This window comes from Heloderma suspectum, chromosome 2 (assembly GCF_057233095.1).
Source record: "Heloderma suspectum isolate Gila_16-S chromosome 2, 16-S_ref, whole genome shotgun sequence".
NCBI lineage: Eukaryota > Metazoa > Chordata > Lepidosauria > Squamata > Helodermatidae > Heloderma > Heloderma suspectum.
In genome coordinates, this window is record NC_139459.1 from 30,380,164 (window position 1) to 30,397,075 (window position 16,912).

Sequence of the window (16,912 nt, forward strand, 5' to 3'; positions counted from 1 at the left end):
AGCCTGGCGTGCTATGGTCCATGGGGTCACGAAGAGTCGGACACGACTTAACGACTGAACAACAACAAGTTCCACTGCAACGCATGTGTTTTACTGCTGAGCTTGGGCCTCTCCTCCAAAAATGAGGCCAACCCCATCTTTTGCATTCCTGGCCAGCAACAGCCATAGCGGGGGCCAAAATAGAGAAATGGAACAGACCGGACTAGAACCCACATGATGCACACTGTAGGCCCACTCTCTAACCACTGAACCACAGCAGGAAACTCAAGTACATATTCTGCCATTACACCCACTCAAGCTGCATATCAGTGATCAGACAGCACCGGGACACCTTATCTTGACAATTTTCAGAGAGGAAACTGTGTTAGTCTATTGCAGAAAATTCAACAAAGGTCTTGTGGCACCTTAAAGCCTAACAACTTTTTTGTTGCATAAGCTTTTGTGGACACTAACCACTTCATCAGATGCATCTCATGATGTGGACAGTGTCCACAAAAGCTTACGCCACGGCAGTTTCATGCCTGTATCTGGCAAAAAGGGAGCATATGGACCAGAAAGAGGGAAAGACACATAATATACAATACATTCAGTAAGCAGCATAATCTACACTATGCATAAGGATTTCCCCTCTATATTCATATTTGTAATTCCAACACAATTGTTTTTGGTGTGCCCGTTTCATTTTTCTTCATTTTAAAAAGACAAATCTGGCATGACTGAGAAATACACATCTCAGTACCTTTATTAGCGTTGCTTTTAAGCTCTTTAACCCAGAGTTGCTGAATGTGCAAAGTCCTTGTTATGCTGAAATCAGAAATGTTGAGTTTACTCTTGCAGTGATCATTAACTCTAGGGGGGAAGCCCCCCCTACTGCAGGGGTGACTTAAATCTGTAAGAAAAATATGGTTTTGTGTGCAAGGGAGCATGTTGTATTCAGTGTTCATAATGGTGGAGTTAACTGGGGCAGTTACCTATGAATCTATTTTACAAGCCTAGGCATTTCCAGATAACATTACCTTGAAATGTTGCATTTTCCTTTTTTTTAAAAAAAGGCATATGAGGTTATTCCTCAAACATTTGAGACAAATATGAGTCTCAAACATGAGACTCATTGGGGACAGTAATATGTTCAGGCTTGAAGACTATCAAGACAAATCACCTAAGAAAGCCATAAATTAATGACACACTATTTTTGTTCCCAATTTCGTTAGTTTCAAGATTTTTAGTAACACTTTAGAGCAGATATGCAAACCCAACTCTGGCCCTCTTAGGTTCCCCAGATGGCCATGCCTCCTTCCCCTGGCCCCTTCTCTTTTCCCAGTCACAGATGGTCTGGTGGTTTCCTACCTGTTGTGTAGTGTGTGGGTGCATCCGCCCTCGCCCAATTCTAAAATACTGAAATGTCTCTCCTAAGGCTTAGTTATTGGCAGTAAAAGATTTAAACTAAAATATACTGATATATTTCATATTGGGGCCACATCCCATTTTGCCTTCAACCCTGCCTCCCACCGAAATGTGGCCAAGAGCTTCTCCTAAACTGAATTCAGGCCTTGGGCTGAAAGGGGTTCAAACACCTCTGATTCAGAGGCTATTTATTTATTTAGGGTGCACTCCTATGGCCGCTCGTCGGCGGCTAGACAGCCATAGGATAGGTCAGTTCCTGGGAACCGACCTCGGAGCCCACGCTCCAAGGTTGGTTCCCTGAGAACCAAACTCCACCCCCTCCTGTGCCACCTCATAGGCAGCGTGGATCAGCCCCACACTCCGCACGTGTAAGAGCAGCATGGAACAGTGAAAACAGGGCGTTCCCAGGGGCGGGGCGGTTGGAAATGCCAATATGACATGTCCTATGTGTTGTGCAGCTGCCTCTTCCTGCGCCCCAAGGTCCTGTGGCTAGATAGCTGAAATTGGCTGTCTAGCCACGGAAGCTGGGCAGAGGGAGCAAGGAGGAGATCCGCTCTTCACCACTCCTCCCGCCCTGCACTGGTTAGGCAGACGCCCCCAGGCTTGGAGGCAAATATCGATCCAGACAGGATTACTCCCTCCTTCCATTTCTGTTCCTCCCAATAGCTGAAGCTCTCTGGGTGGTTCACAAAAATTAAAACCACAAAGTGCAGCATAAAACAATATAAAATATGAAAGCTTAAAACCACAATATAGCAGTGCAACCAGAATAAAACCTAGCAGCAATGCAGAGATGTAAAATACAGAATTAAAACACCAAAGCTAAAAGACTAGGAAGGTAAAATGCTAAAATACTGGGAGAATAAAAAGGTCTTCACCCAGCACCGGCACCAGGCAAACCTCTCTAGGAAGTTCATTCCTCAGCTGAAGTGCCACAGCAGAAAAGGTCCTCTTCCTGGTAGCCCCCCACCTCACTTCCTTTGGCAGTGGCTCACGGACAAGGACCGCTGAGGACGATCTTAGGGTCTGGGCAGGCACATATGGGAGGAGGCAATCCTTCACATAACCTGGCCCCAAACTGTTAAGGGCTTTGAATGTTAATACCAGAAGTCTGAATCAGGCCAGGAAATGGACTGGCAGCCAGTGCAGCTGGAAAATACTGGCATAATGTGATCTCGTTGGCCAGTCCCTGTTAACAATCTTGCTGCCCTATTTTGGACTAGCTGAAGTCGCCAGACCATTTTTCAAAGGCAGCCCTACGTATAACACATTCTAGTAATCCAGACAAGAGGTTATCAGAGCATAGATCTTTATCTAATCTATGTATTTACTAGGATATTAAGCATTTTGAATGTGATTCATTTTGCATGGATTCAGTGAGTTGCTTTGGGGCCTGGTGGACCAGAGCTACCACAATCAAGTGGCGGGAAGTACCATTAACACAAGCATGTCAAAATGCACCCCCACATCCTTATTTGCCGATGGTAAATAATGCCAGGTGTTAACTGCAATGCGTTTAGGTTGCCTATGCTATGGGATGCTACTTTTGCCATGTTTAGTCCCAGGGCATAGTCTGAAGGTACATGAGGCAGCCACCTTGCTGAAGCTAAGCAGGTTTACGTCTGGTCAGTGCTTGGAGGCGAGACTATCTGGAAACCACATGTAGCCATCTTGAGTTCCATGATGGAAGAAAGGTGGAATATAAATGTAATAAATAATTTTTGATAAAGGGAACAGGCAGGGCTTTGCAGAGCTGAGGAGAGATGAAGAACATGCCTTTGATTTAAGAGATTAACATCTTTGACAGGGGTGGGGTGGGGTGGGGTGGGGGGCTGGTATTCTGAATTTTAAGCACTATACTTGCTTAAGCTTGGCCAACAAAGAGAAGCCCATCTTTTTATAAGGCTTTGGTGCAAATCAATTTACAAATAAATGTGCCTCTTGACCTGTTGTGCTCCAGAGTGTATGGGGGGGGGGGGGGAGAGAATCTATAAGTAGAATCTACTTGTCTACTGGCATTACTGCTCCTCCCCCCTTCACACAAACTAGGGCTCACTGCAATAAGCTGTCACTCCTAATGTCAGTAACCTAGAACTGGGGAGCCGCTTTTGAACCACTATCACGTCATCCCCACCTACCTGTTAAGGTTGCCACTTGGCACGTGGGGTTAAAGGCACACCCAACAAAGCAGCTACAAGGATCAGGGCTGGTGTCAAGGGTAGGTGTGACTGGGCATCTGCTCAGAGCCCACGCTCAAGCAAGGGGCCCACTGACAAGAGCCCTGTGGACTTGCTACACCTCTTCACCATGGCAACTCCCTGCAGTGTCTGGCCCTTGAACCCGAGTGTTAGTTGTGCTTGCCAACAGCATGGATTAGCTGATCCAGAAACGACCAAGGCTAAAGATGTTGTATACCACACAGAAGTGAGTTTAATTCTGAATAGTAAAAAAAAAAATGCTTTGAAATCCTTTTGTATCAGTTACAAATACAATTGATTTTGTGCTCCACCACCTCTATTTGAGCACGATGTGAATTGACCTCTTTCTAGTTGATGCCACAGACCAATATAGTCACATCAGTAGACCTGCAAGGCAGTATTTGTAAAGAGCTTGCCATTTTTCTCTTCAACTGCACATTGGATTTTCCATTCCATGGAGCAAATTGGTCAAAAAATTTATTTAGTCTGCTCTGTATTGCAACAGGAAGGTCCATCTCTTCCCCTTGAAAACCCAGAAAACTCCAGTCCAGTCCATGCCATGTCAGATACCATTTTAGACTACCCTGCGTTTTAAAGTTAGCCCTGCTTAAAAATTCCCTTCTACATGCTCTCATTTCAATGCTTCTTTAGTAACCATAGGTATTGTTTATATACTTAAGGGTGCAAGCCTATGCACATTTAGACAGAAAAAAATTCCTACAGCTTTTGGATGGCTGGGGAATGCTGGGAGTTGTAGGACTTTTTTGTGTCTATAAACATGCATAGGATTGCGCCTTTAGACTTCTAATCAATGAATCAATCTATTTTATTGTCAACACCCTGAAATAAGCAGACCCAGATGTTATCAACTGTCCACCTTTTCAGATCCCACCATCTACATCTTAACGATTATTTTCACAAGTGGCATATAAAACCACTTAGCACACTTGTATCCCGCTCTTCCTTCAGACAGCTTAGGGAATATACAGATTTCTCATCCTCACAATCACACTACCTAAGAACAAACTAAGAGCAATGCTGGATCAGACCAAAGACCTATCTGATCCTGTATTCTGTTCATACAGTGGCCAACCAGGTGCCTGGGGGGGAAGCACACAAATTGGGCATGAGTGCAACAGCGCGCGCGCACACACACACACACCATTGTGTTCCCCAGCAGCCAGCATACTGCTTCTGATACCAGAGCTAGCATATAGCTATTGATGGCCTTATCCTCCATGACTTTATCTAATTCCCTTTTAAATATCTCCAAATTGCTGGCCATCGCTACACCTTGCGGTAGGGAATTCTAGTTTTAAGGATGTGCTGTGTGAAGTACTTCTTTTTCTCTCCTTATCTCCCACAAAGCAGCTTCATTGGATGACCCCAGGTTCTAGTATGAGAAAATACTCCCTATCATAGGAATATAGGAAGCTGCCTTATACCAAGGCAGACCATTCATCCATCTAGCCTATTATTGCCAACATTGATTGGCAGCAGCTCTCCAGGATTTCAGGCAGTTTTTCCAGCCCTACTTGAAAATACCAGTAATAGAACCTGGGACCTAATGTATGAGAAGCATGTGCTCTATTCCCTCTCTCAATTTCTCATCCACTTTCTTCACACCACGGAGAACTGTGTACACCTCTATCCTGTTTTACCTTACTTGACTTTGTCCCAAGCTTAATGGTCCCAGACATTGTAACCTTTCCTCATTGGGGACTTGCTCCAACCCCTTGATCATTTTGGTCACCATTTTCTTCACCTTTTCCAGCTCTACAATATCCTTCTTGAGGTGCAATAACCAGAATTGTACAGTATTCCACATGTGGCCACACAATAATTTGTATAAGGACAGTATGGTAAGAGTTTTATTTTCAATTCATTTTGTAGCTATGCCCAACATAGATTTTGCCTTTTTCACAACAGCTGCAAACTGGGCCAGTATTTTCGAGCTCATCACCACAACTCCAAAACTGTTTCTTGGATGGTCAATGCTAGCACAGATCTCAGCAGGATATATACATACATGGTTGGGATTTTTCTTTTTGCCCCAAAGTGGATCACTTTAAACTTGCAAACATTGAAACATGTTTGCCATTTTAATGCCCGTTCTCCCAGTTTGGAGATTCTTTTGGAGAGGTTCACAATCCCTTTTTGTTTTAACCACCCTAAATAAAAGTGCTGTTATCACAAACTTGGCCACCTCGCTGCTCACTTCTAATTCCAGGATTATTCATGAACAAGTTAAAACCCACTGATCCCAATACAAATCCTTTGGGACCTCACTATTTTCATCCCTCCATTACAAAAATTGATCCCTACTCTTTGCTTTCTGCTCTTTAATCAGTGATCCATAAGTCCTCACCTCTTATTCCACTGCTGCCAAGTCTGCTTAAGAGTCTTTGGTGAGGGATTTTGATAGGAGTCCAAGTAAACAACATCTACTGAATAACCCATCCACATGTTTGACACTCTCAAAAATTCCAAAAACTCTTAGAGGGACAAGAGATACCTTTGCAGAAGCCATGTAAATCCTTTTAAAGCAGGAATTGTCCTTCTATGTGTTAGATAATTTTATCTTTCCACAGTTACCTGGAACAATGTTAAACAACTCACATTACATTGGCCATTCTCCAGTCCTCTGATACAGAGGCTAACCTTAGGGACTTTATTTTTTAATTAGATTAGCCATTTCACATTTCATTTCTTTAAGAACTCTAGGATGGATACCATCTGGACCCAGTGATTTGTCAGCTTTCAATTTGTCCATAAGGTTTAGAACTTAATCTCTTGTCACCGCTATTTGCCTCATTTCCTCAGACTCCCTTCCTGAAAATATCAGTTCAAGCTCTGACACCAGTCCTGCATCTTGTCATGAAAAGTCACAAATAATTCATTCAGGTTCTCTGCAATCTCCTTCACCTCCTTTAGTACTCTTTTGTCATCCAATGGTCCAACTCTCCAGCCAGTTTCCTGCTTCTGATATATTTAAAGAATGGTGTTGGCCTTGATGTTATTAGAGCGCTTTGGCTATTGGGCTGTATAGAAATGTAATAAAAAAATAAATTTAACAATATGCTCCTCAAAATACTTGTTGCATCTCTTATTGTCTGCTTGCATTTCCTTAGTGCAAGTTTGTGTTCCTTTTTGTTCTCATTGGGGAAAAACTTCATTTCTGAAGGACACCTTCCTCTCTCCAATAGTTGCCTTCACACTCCTTGTTAACCATGGTGGTGCCCTCCCAGACTTGCTCTTTCCGGACCTGCAGTATACATTGTTTGAACTTCTGTGATTGCATTTTTGAGTAACCTCCAAGCAATTGGGAGAGATTTAACCTTCTTGATTTCTCCTTTCAACTTCCTTTTTTTACCAGTTACCTCATTTTAGAGAAGTTTCCTCTTTTGAAGTCAAATGGGTATTGGACTTCCTTAGAGATTTCCTGTTTCAACACTCACACCTCTTACTCAGTTGGGTCACCTCCCCTCTGGTCTGTTCTAGGACAGTCATATCGGTATGGAGAAATTTAACCTCTTTGTTGTAACTGAAACATGCACTTATACAGTCAATGTGAGGGTAATCGAAGTTACCCATCACTTCATTTCCTTGTTTTGATGCTTCCCTGATTTCATTCTCCATCTCAAGATAAGCCTGAGTGTTTTGGTCTTGGGGACAACAGTACATCCCCAGTACTAAATTGCTTTTAGAGTCCGGCAGTCACTCACTGCAATTCCGGGGAATATGACTCTTTTAAGGTTTCTAGTTTGATACTATACCCTCTTTAACCCCTCTCAGAGACCTACCCATAGCTACCCAGATGAGCCAAGCATCCCTCCATCCAAACCCAACACATTAGTTATCGTACCTTACTGGACAGGGACTTGCACTCCCCAGTTGGGAGTCTTCAAGGAATTCTTCAGCTTAAGATTACACCATAGTACTGCAGTGTGGTTCTAGATACTGACAGTAACACTAGCAAAACTGGTGAGTAACAGCATCATTCTATACATGTCTCCTCAGAATTGAGTTCCGACTGAGTTCATGCCATTAGGAGGCAAAAGAACAAGTCTGTGACAGGTACAGTGGCACCCCAAACAACTTAGCCATGCAGTTATACAAAATACACTTACCTTACACATAATTTCTACTTGCACACAATAAGGTCTGTTCCCCCACAGGATTGGCAGTTTTGGCAATATATAAAAGCAAATACGATATGCCATATTATTCTAATTCACCAAGAGTCAGCAATTTTAGTAGGACAATAAAGCAAATGTACACTTTACTCACTATAACCTGACATACACTGTTGCAAGAAAAAATAATTAACATCTGAATCATTGGCAAAAAATGGAATGCTTCCTTATAATCTTATTGCAGTAGACATAAGCCTTATATAACTGTCTTTGTACTCTGACCTGAACAGTATTACTCCTACCAAGTTGAATTGGTATCCTTTTACTATATTTTTATTACGACAAGAGTTTTGCCTGCTTTAACGACAAATCTGTTTGAAAACTTTGATCCAGATGTCTTTGCCTGCTTCTGCTGTACCTTGGCTAGCCCCCTGGGAGCCTAGGTGACATATCCATAAGTTGTCCTGGGAGAGCAGCACACTCTGGCTTCTGGCATCAGCCTGGGGACCAAGCGCCACTGGGAGGGTGCATCCCCTGCTTCCCATGAATAACATCAAGCCAAGAGGGTGGCCAGCTAGGCCCATTTGCCAGCCAGAGGAGCAGTTTCAAGACATTCACCTCCCTCTCCTTGCCAGAAAGAACACTTGGCTCCAACTCCCTGCAGTCCTGACACTGCAAAAGAGAAAGAACACCCTGGCTCCATCCATTTGCCAAATAAGTCATCAATTGGTATTCAAGCAAAAACACCAGCAACAGAAGGTCAGCCTGGCCCAAAGTGCATTTAAATGCCCACTTACAGATCACCATCTTGTTCTGGCCTTGAAAAACTTATCTCCCTCCTCTTCCTTTTTCCTCCATTCCCCCTTCCCTTGTGCGTTTTTAGTTTGCAAGCCTGATGGTAGGGCCTGTCTCTCTTCTTTTTTCAGATGTGAGCCACTTTGGGCTCTTTGTAGTCTGATCTAAACAGTGTCACCCCTACCAAATTTTGTCTGAAAAGCAGGACAAAAATACAGTAAATAATAAGTAATAAAAGTTCCTGCTATATACTATCCCATTACTTGGAAGTCAGTGCTATAATAATACCAAATCTATTGAAACATCCTATACCCAATACAGTTCCCTGACAGCAAACCCAAAATGCAGAGATATTTACCCAAATCAAGTCCTTGGCAGCAATATAAAAACGAAGACATTTTGTAGCAACAACCAACAAACCTCATAAATAAAACAAGCACTCGAGGGCACCCCAGAGTCTTAGTACAAATCTGGAGTTTGAAAAATATGCGTTTCTTCTATGCAATTCGAACTTTGCTTACCATTCATTAACTGTGTTAATGACGTAAAGATGCAATCCTCTTATCTCAGGTATTACTGCACTTATTGGGCTGCTTCAGAATAAGCGAGTTGAGAATTGCAGCCTAAATGTGTTCAGCGTATGTGGATATACAAAGCTAGTGATGAACATTATTGAAAAATTAAAATAAATTTGCATTTTGTATGTTTCTTGATCACATTTTATCATTAGGTTGAGGCATATCCAATTACACATTACCCAAGCAAAGCTTCATTCAACAGCTACGAAGTTTTAAGAAATGTATTTCGTGTGTTTGAAAAGGAACTTTTGTATACTTGCCCATTAAATTTCAAATTATGCTCTTCATTAGTAACAATCTGAATAATCAGGGCAAACTTCTAATTATGCAGAAGACCAGACACTGAAGAATATATAAAGATGACAACATTTTTCCATGGTTCAGACCATTTATTTTAAACAGGCATTTGAGTCTTTAAGATGAGCTGGAAGTTGCAACAGCAGCTCTCTTGGGCTTTGGCGCTGTTCCTTCACGGAATCCATTCCTGTATATACAAAATAAGTAAGAGTCAGGACTTCCTGCAAGAGGGTATTTTCATTTTATTGGTGTGTTTTTTTAATCAGCTTATCTCAGTTACAAAATGAAATCACTTATGAACTCAGATGTTCAGACATTATTTTTAAGGAGAAACATCACAGATAAGCTGTTAAATCCATTTAACTTCTACTTTCCCAGTTGTGAGCCTCTTTCATCTTAAAACTTAGATAGTATTTGCAAGCAAACACTTCAGAATAAAAAAAAAGTACAGCCAAATAGACTTTATTTATTTATTTATTACATTTATATCCCGCCTTTTTTCCTCTTGCAAGGAACCCAAGGCGGCTTACATGATCCTCCTTCTTTCAGTTTTATCCTCACAACAACTGCCCTGTGAGGTAGGTTGGGCTGAGAGTTTGTGACCGGCCCAAAGTCACCCAGCGAGCCTCCATGGCCAAGTGGGGACTAGAACCCGGATCTCCTGGCTCCCAGTCCAACACTCTTGCCACTACACCACACTGGCTTTAGTGATATTTAAGCCAACTTGTAGGAAGTAGGCATAGTGTATTTTACCGCTATTTTTTACAGGGGTGGGAGAAAAGACCAAAGTTGACCAAAAGCACCACTAAGAATTTATATACAAACAGTAGTCAGATAAGTATGAGCTATTTTAATTACTCCAAGGCACAAGGATACCATTAGCATAGTCAAAAAGGAATAGGCAAGCACTCGAAATTGCAATTAAATGAGTCAATCCAAGTGCTTGCAAGGAACAATCACAACACCTAGTGTTTGACTCTAACAGGACTGTTTACGCATTCCTACAGCTAACTGCCTATGTCTTATTACCAACGGCATATCAAGAACTTCAGCATTATTTGTTAGCTTGGGTCAAATGTATTTGGTTACATCATGCCTAGACATCTGCAATGTGGTCTACGTGGGGCGATCCCTAAACTGTCTCCAGAAACTTAAATTGGTGCAAAATGCAGCAGCTAGAAGCACAGTATCAGAACCAGTCTTGAAAGACCTACACTGATTGCCAATTGCTTTCCAGGCTCAAGTCAAAGTGTTGGCTTTAAGCTTTAAAGCCAAAAAAGCTTCGGAGACCACCTGTCTCATTACAAACCTGTTCCAGTTATTAAGATCTGCAAGAGATGGCCTTTTGAGGACACCATTACCCGCAGAGGTCCATTGCCAGGCATTTGTGAAATGGTTTCTTCTTGTTATAGAATCATAGGGTTGGAAGGGGCCTACAAGATCATCATGTCCAACCCCCTGCTCAATTCAGGAGGCCTGATTTCCAAGAGGTCTCCCATCCAAGTACTAACCAGGGCTGACCCTGCTTAGCTTCCAAGATCAGGTGCATCCAGCCCTTTGCTCTACTCCAAACTGTGGAATGTGCTCCCTCAAGAACTATAATTGGCCCCCACTCTCTTGGCTTTTACAAAGGGTGTGAAGACATCTTTAGCTTATAAAATTATGCAGTTGTTTTAATGTTCTATTGTTTTTAATGTTCTTGTTCCTTATTGTTTTAAAGTTTTATTGTGGCTTTTTAGCAAATAAAGCAGTATATAAATGTTAATAAATGAATTTGTGCATGTATACAGAAACACAATCTGTGACAACTAACACAGTTGTTCAAATTGCAGCATTTTCAGTTGGATACCAAATTTCAATATGCACTGCTAGGTAAGAGTCCTATCTTCTTCCTAACTATGTACATATTTGACCATAAATAGATTAAGCTTCAAGGTTGCAATTTTATCACCATAAGCCACATATCTGCTCACATTATATTATCTCTGAAAATGTTTACACTTTGCTTTTCTATTAAAAAAGAAGAAAAACCCTAAAAGCTGTTTACAACGTAATTTCAAAAATACCAGCATCTCAATAATTGAAACTTACGTTAAAGACAAGTGTACATAAGGGGATAAGTTATATTAAAAGTACTGACATTAAATCTAACCATACAGACCTTATATAAAAGAATACACTGCATTCCAACAAATTTTCTGTAACACTAAAATTACATTACTGTACCTGAATCTACGGTAGACCTTTTTCAGATGCCTCATACGGCCAGTCCCGGTAGTATTGCGTCTCTTGGCTTTAGCACTCCAGTTATCTAGAAGAATTGTGTGAAGCATTAGACCAAAGATGCCTTTCCTCCCATGAGCTTGATATATATGGGCCCTCGGCTATCATTATCCTCACAACACTGTGAGGTAGGTGAGGCTGAGAGATTATGACTGGCCCAAAATTATCCATTGACCGACTAAGGATATGAACCTGAGCCTCCCCAGCTTTAGTCAAAACACTGACCCAGTTCACACATCACATCACAGCGGCAATTCCTGAGTTGTTTTGTGATGTCCAAACCCAGAACTTTGAGTTGTATAGGGATTAAACAACCCAGCGTTAACCCAACAATCACCCGTGGTTTGTTGTCAAGTTAACTCTGGGTTGTTTAATCCATAAACTACCCAGAATTTCAGGGTGTAGACATCACAAAACATCCCAGGAATGGGGCGTTCCTGGGCTGTTAACTGAAAACTGAAATGGCTCACACTCTACAACTCAGGTCATTCTAGCCACTACATCATGCTGGCTCTCTTTGAAAAGGCCAAGGGAAAAAATAGCAATCTCAGAAAATAATGTGGAAGTATTTTGTTAAGTTCTACTCCATATATTTTCTTTATTTTAATTTTATTTAAAACATTTGCATCCCACCCTATACTATTAAGATAGATCTATCTATCTACACACACACTATATATATATATATATATATATATATATATATAAAAGTAGCCTTGTCAGTAAGCCCACAAAATTAAATTTTAAGCCCTTTTTTAAATTAGTTTGTGAAAAGGCTAGTAGTCTGAATTTCCGGGGGGGGGGGGGGGGATCTTCCACCAAGCGAAGCGGCAAGGAGGCATGATGGAGTGATATGTCCCTCCTCTGCCAGCCTGCTCACTTGCCTGCATGAAATTCCTCACTGCCCACGGCTATCAGACTTGTTAAGTGGAAGGCTGTATTAAACTGGCTACATAGTAAATATACAGGTTTCCTCACACAAAATATGTCTTATTATATTCAAGAAAGGCCAACATGGATTTGTCCAAAACAAGTCCTGCCAGACAAATCTGATCTCATTTTTTGATCAAGTAACCTCCTTTGTAGACCGTGGGAATGCTGTAGACATCATATACCTCGACTTCAGCAAAGCTTTCGACAAAGTGCCCCATGATATCCTGATGAGCAAACTAGTTCAAAGTGGACTAGATGAAACAACGATCCGGTGGATCCACAGTTGGCTACAGAATCGGACTCAAAGAGTGCTTATCAATGGGACCTTCTCAAACTGGGGAGAGGTAACGAATGGGGTACCGCAGGGCTCAGTCCTGGGCCCAGTGCTCTTCAACATTTTTATTAATGACTTGGATGAGGAGGTGCAGGGAATGCTGATCAAATTTGCAGATGACACAAAATTGGGCGGGATAGCTAATACTTTGGAAGACAGAAACAAAATTCAAAGTGATCTGGATAGACTAGAGCGCTGGGCAGAAAACAACAGAATGACATTTAATAGGGATAAATGCCAAATTCTGCACCTAGGAAAAAGGTACCAAATGCACAGTTACAAGATGGGGGATACGTGGCTCAACCACACTACAAGCGAGAAGGATCTTGGAATTGTTGTCGATCACAAGCTGAATATGAGCCAACAATGTGATGTGGCTGCAAAAAAGGCAAATGCTATTTTGGGCTACATTCATACAAGCATCGCTTTCAAATCCCGGGAAGTACTAGTTCCCCTCTACTCAGCACTGGTTAGGCCTCATCTGGAGTACTGTGTCCAGTTCTGGGCACCACACTTGAAGAAGGATGCAGACAAACTGGAGAGGGTTCAGAGGAGGGCAACAAAGGTGATCAGGGGACTGGAAACAAAGCCCTATGAAGAGAGACTGAAAGAACTGGGCATGTTTAGCCTTGAGAAGAGAAAACTGAGGGAAGATATGATAGCACTCTTCAAGTACTTGAAAGGTTGTCACAGGGAAGAAGGCCAGGATCTCTTCTTGATCATCTCAGAGTGCAGGACACAGAATAATGGGCTCAAGTTACAGGAAGCCAGATTCCGGCTGAACATCAGGACAAACTTCCTGACTGTTACAGCAATACGACAATGGAACCAATTACCTGGGGAAGTGGTGGGCTCTCCCACACTGGAGGCCTTCAAGACGAGGCTGGACAGCCATTTGTCAAGGATGTTCTGACTTGGATTCCTGCATTGAGCAGGGGGTTGGACTCGATGGCCTTGTAGGCCCCTTCCAACCCTACTATTCTATGATAAAGGCCCATGAATATGTATTTGCATTTATGTATGCAGTACCATCCTTTCCAAAGGAGAATATTTCATAGGAGAGAAGTGTGTTGTATTTCTACAAAGTTCTGTACTTACACTTTCTCTTGCGTTTAGCAGGATATCCACATTTCCCACAGGTGGACTTCTGGAGATGATAAGCTTTGGACCCACATCGACGGCACAAAGTGTGCGTCTTATTGCGGCGCTTGCCAAAGGACGATGTTCCTTTCGTCTGAAACACAGTTGAAAATTAGTTTATGCAAATGCTGCAATTGCTCTAACCCAGTGTTTTGTATAACTACAGTTAACAGGCCTAAAAGATTCTTAATGTTACACAGTTTTGATGAAGCATCAGTAGGCAACACAAGGGTTTTGCAGAAAAGAAAATGTGCTTTGCAGACAATACTGTAAAAGAGAAAAAAGCTAATGAGTTGGTGCAGCACAGCAGTTAAAAGTGTGAGCTGCAAAATCTTTATTTAGCTCTATTCTCTGGAATGAATTTGCTAGGTAGATTTAGGCAAACCACTAGTACGCCAGCCTTAGCTCTAACTTGCAAAATGGGGACAATGTTAGCCTAACCCACAGGCCTGTTGTCAGGATTGACAGATATATGTGAGAATCTCTTTTGGAACATTTCTTTGAAATGTACTAGAAGGCTATGGTAACTTTATAGCATGTTTGTGGGAATTTTCACATACTTTTTTCACATACTCTTTCCTAGCACTGCCCCATTATTATTAAAGGAAAGGCAACACTTTTCATAATACATGGCGATGCATTTTTATTATTTGAAATGTACTTCAAATATGCACACATGCTCCCTTTAAGGAAAGGGCAACCAAAATTATCTGAGGGCTGGAGCAATTCCCCATTGAAGAAAGGTAAAACATTTGGGACTTTTTAGTTTAGGAAAAAAGAAAGGGGACATGATATTAGTATATAAAGTTATGCACGCTGTAGAAAAAGTAGATAGCTTTTCTCCTCTCTCATACTAGAACCCAGGATCATCCAAATACGCTGAATGGTTGGATTCAGAACAGACAGATTTCACATACTGCAGTTAAACTATGGCACTTGCTGCCATGAGATATGACAGCCACTAACTTTTTGATGGCTTTAAAGGGTGATTAAACAAATTCTTGAAGGATAAGGCTATGAATGGCTACCAGTCATGATGAGTATATACACTACCTTCAGGATCTGAATACTAGTTGCTGGGGAACATCAATAGGAGAGGTCTACTAACCTCAGGTCCTGTTTATGGGCCTCCCAGAGGTGTCTGGTTGGCCACTGTGGAAAAGAGGATACTGGACTAGCTAGGCCTTTGATCTGCTCAAGCAGGGCTCTTATGTTCTTAACTAGGCATGCCATCTCTGCAGATTGAAAACTCTGAATGAGCAGAACCTATGGATGCAGATGCTCGCTTCTTCCCTGCTTTACAACATTTTTGTTCCTATGGTTTTGTCAATATTAACTAAAAACAAGTACAAATTTTTTTTAAGTAGGAATGCAATCCTATGCATGGTCATCACTTGGGAGCAAGTCACACTGAATTAAGGTTTCCTGTTGAGTACAGACAGAGAGGATCAGGCTGTAAAACATTTTCCTTTTAAGTAGTCCACTAAGACACCCTTTGACATGTTAATATAAATTATATACTATACAGGCCACAGCACAGTTATCAGTGCAGCCTTAGAGATTTAAAAGGAGTCACTTAAACATGAGTATGTACTTTGAGCCCTAAAAAAATATGTAGGAATGAGGTAACACAAGTGACACAAGGTGGAAGAGGAGTCGGTTGTGAGCTTCTACATCAGCCTTCCCCAACCTGGGCACACTTCAGATGCTTTGGACTTCAATTCCATCAGCTCCAGCCAGCATGGCCAGTGGTCAGGAATGCTAAGAGTTGTAGTCTGGAGAGTATGTCCAGAAAAGCTGCTCTACATGGTCTTCCTTACTTTCCCCATCATAAGAAGCCCCTTGCTAGATCAAACCAAAGACCTATCTAGTCCAGCTGTTACCTACAGTGACCAAACTCTGGGAAGCCCAGGAGCAGAACAAGGGCAATAGCACCGTTTGCTATGTTTTTCCTAGCAACTAGTCTTTAGAGGCATGTTCTCACCCTATGCAATGCCGAATCCCATTTAGGGCACAACCCTATGCATGTTTAGGCCGAAAAATGTCCTACACCTCCCAGTACTCCCCAGCCAGCCCTGCTGTAGGACGTCTTTCGGCCTAAACATGTGTAGTTTTGTGCCGTAAAAGCACAGTCCTATGCATGTTTAGAAAGAAAGGAGTCCTACAACTCCCAGCAATTCCCCAGCCTGGCTAGGGAATGCCGGGAGTTGTAGGACTTTTCTCTCTCTAAACGTGCACAGGACTGCGCCCTAAAATGTTTACGGACCGATCTGGTGCTACTGGTAGAGAAGAGGAGCCTACCTCGCAGAGGAGAGCCACAATACTCGGGCCGCACCTTTGAACAAAGGGCCCCTCATCATATAAAAAGCATCCCACATTCCTCCTCCCACTCCGAGCAAGACCTCGCGGGCACCCACGACGTTTCGCTCTTGGTCACACCCACGGGGGCCCTATCCCAGGGAAGCCTTTAACAGACGCTGCTCTCCCGGCCAGAAACCGCCCTCCCTAAGGCCGCTACGGGCCTGGACTTCGGGCCGGGGCTCAAGACTCCGGTTTGTTGCCCAACCGCCTCTCCTATGAGACGGACGGCGTGGCGGGGAAATACACAGCTCCCCCATCCCAGGAGGCCCTAGGCAAGCTTTCCCTCACGCGCCCCCGGCGCAAGGGCCGCGGATGGCGGCGGATGGGCGCGGATCCCGCGCCAGCCCCCGGCCCGCACTCACCATCTTCCTTCAGCCGCCAGAACGAAAGAGAGCTCGCTCCGCCCCCGGCTTCCGCAAAAGCCTCGCCTCGCTTCCGGCGAAAGGAGTGCGG

General features: G+C 42.8%; 1 protein-coding gene and 1 non-coding gene across 2 annotated transcripts; both read right to left on the reverse strand.

The window, feature by feature from the left end:
- Positions 1 to 9,479: 9,479 nt before the first annotated feature.
- Positions 9,480 to 16,876, reverse strand: RPL37 (ribosomal protein L37). The gene is made up of 4 exons (XM_084833142.1): positions 16,822 to 16,876; positions 14,057 to 14,192; positions 11,635 to 11,719; positions 9,480 to 9,595 (listed from the first exon to the last, which is right to left on the reverse strand). Exons 1-4 carry the CDS (start codon positions 16,822 to 16,824, stop codon positions 9,526 to 9,528), a joined length of 294 nt encoding a protein of 97 aa, XP_084689268.1. The 5' UTR covers positions 16,825 to 16,876; the 3' UTR covers positions 9,480 to 9,525.
- On the reverse strand, positions 9,673 to 9,756 carry LOC146352051 (small nucleolar RNA SNORD72). Its single transcript, XR_014788710.1, has one exon. It is a non-coding gene; the product is annotated as a small nucleolar RNA SNORD72 (small nucleolar RNA).
- Positions 16,877 to 16,912: the final 36 nt, after the last annotated feature.